General features: G+C 41.9%; 1 protein-coding gene across 1 annotated transcript; it reads right to left on the bottom strand.

Moving 5' to 3' along the window:
* Positions 1-729: 729 nt before the first annotated feature.
* LOC108729830 (uncharacterized) lies at positions 730-1,599 on the bottom strand. The gene has a single exon (XM_018459158.1). It carries the CDS (start codon positions 1,597-1,599, stop codon positions 730-732), a length of 870 nt encoding a protein of 289 aa, XP_018314660.1.
* Positions 1,600-1,795: the final 196 nt, after the last annotated feature.

The raw sequence follows: 1,795 nt of genomic DNA, 5'->3' as shown, positions 1-1,795 counted from the left end.
CCATTGTCTGTCTTTAATACTTTAACTTCTCGCTTGAAACGATTACGTACCATATTAGCGTACTTAATAAATTTTTCTAATACATCAGCCTTACTGCGAATCAGATAGATACATCTATACTCATTGGCATCATCCTTGAATACAACGTAATATCTGGCACCATTGTATGATTCTGTCTGAAAAGGTCCACATCCGAGTGAATCATCTCCCCTGGTTCATACTGTTTTTCTTCTCGAGTCTTGAACGTTTTGCGCTTTAATTTTCCAAATATGCAGACTTTGCATTTGAACTTCTGTAAGTCTTCCTTGCTGAAGTCAACTGCTGGATTATCCTCACTCAGTTTTTGCATCGTGGTAAGTCTGATGTGTCCTAGACGTTCATGCCATAGCTGTAATTTATTCATTGTATGTTCTACTGTATTTGCTTCCACGGTGACAGGTCTTCTGAATTCCATGACATATAAACTCTTCTTTCTTGTGGCAGTTGCGAAAATCTTATCGTTTTTGGTTATTTTCATGTTTGACTTTCCGGATTCTATCTTGTAGCCATGATCCATGCATTGGGAGAATGAAAATAGATTTGTGCGAAGGTCAGGCACGTAGAGGACATTCGTTAGGCGACATGGTTTCCATTTGCCATCAGCAAGAGCTTCGACTCTCACATCACCTTTTCCAATTATTGGTACATGACTTTTATCACCTAATTTAATATGAGACATTTCAGCCTTCTTCATGTTCTCGAACAATGATCGGTCAAGTGATAAGATGCTCCGCTGTCAGCCAGCCAGACTTGCTCACTCCCTGCTTCGGTTACATGAGTCCGTGCAAGTAATACTGCGTCTTCAGTTTCATCTTGCTCTTTATCTGTCCCTCTAGTCTTTGTATTCTTGCTATATGTATCTGGTTTCTTCGTCTCATTTTTCGTCCTTTCATTTTTAAATCCACATTCCAACTTTTTGTGTCCTACTTTCTTACAATAGAAGCATTGACCTTCAAATTTTCTTTTGAAAGCTTTTTCTGTAGATCTTTTCTGTACTTTACCTTTATGTGTTGACGCCGCTGTCATTGCTGTAACTTCCTCGTCCTGATTGGATATGAATTCTTCTGTTGCTATCAATTCCGTTTCTAGGTTAAGTAACGTTTTGTCTGCCTTCGGTTTACTATTCCAGCCGAACAGAAAACCACTGTATTTTACAGGTGGTAGCCCTTCGATAATTATGGTTTGCAGCATGTCATCTGAAACACCTCTATCGCCTGCACATTCGAGTTGTGCTGTTAAATTACGAGCCTCTGCTACATAGTCGCTTACCTTTTCATCAGAACCGAGTTTAAGGTTATGAAGTTTTCTTTGCAACATTGTTACCTGAGCCGCTGACTTTCTTTCGAAGATATTGCAGATCTTTTCCCACATTTCCGTAGCTGTTTTGCAGTGGAGAATGTGCTTCGTGAAACGCTTGTCGATCGTTGACGTAATATAGTACCGTGCATCGCTGTCCTTCTTGCGCCACAGTTTATATGCCTCGAGTTGCGTTTCTTCCGGCTTTACGATTGTTCCATCGATGACGCCCTTAATGTCTCTCTTCTCGAATAACAATGACATTGTAACGATGCACCCGCAAAGGCATCGTTCCCGATCGGTCTTCCGTCGGATTCCGCTGCACTCCGCTATCAGGGGCAACAGCGAGGAGGGCGCGGTGCGCCCACATTATTTTTAAAAAACCAAAAATAAATTCACAGGTACCACCGGCGATCCGTGACCCGCGAAACATCGCGAGGCAACGCACGGAAAACCGCCG

The sequence above is a fragment of the Mycetomoellerius zeteki genome, unplaced genomic scaffold, assembly GCF_001594055.1.
Source record: "Mycetomoellerius zeteki isolate Tzet28-1 unplaced genomic scaffold, Tzet1.0 scaffold797, whole genome shotgun sequence".
NCBI classification, from domain to species: domain Eukaryota; kingdom Metazoa; phylum Arthropoda; class Insecta; order Hymenoptera; family Formicidae; genus Mycetomoellerius; species Mycetomoellerius zeteki.
The sequence above is the reverse complement of the archived record's forward strand: the minus strand, read 5'-3'. Positions and strand labels throughout refer to the sequence as shown.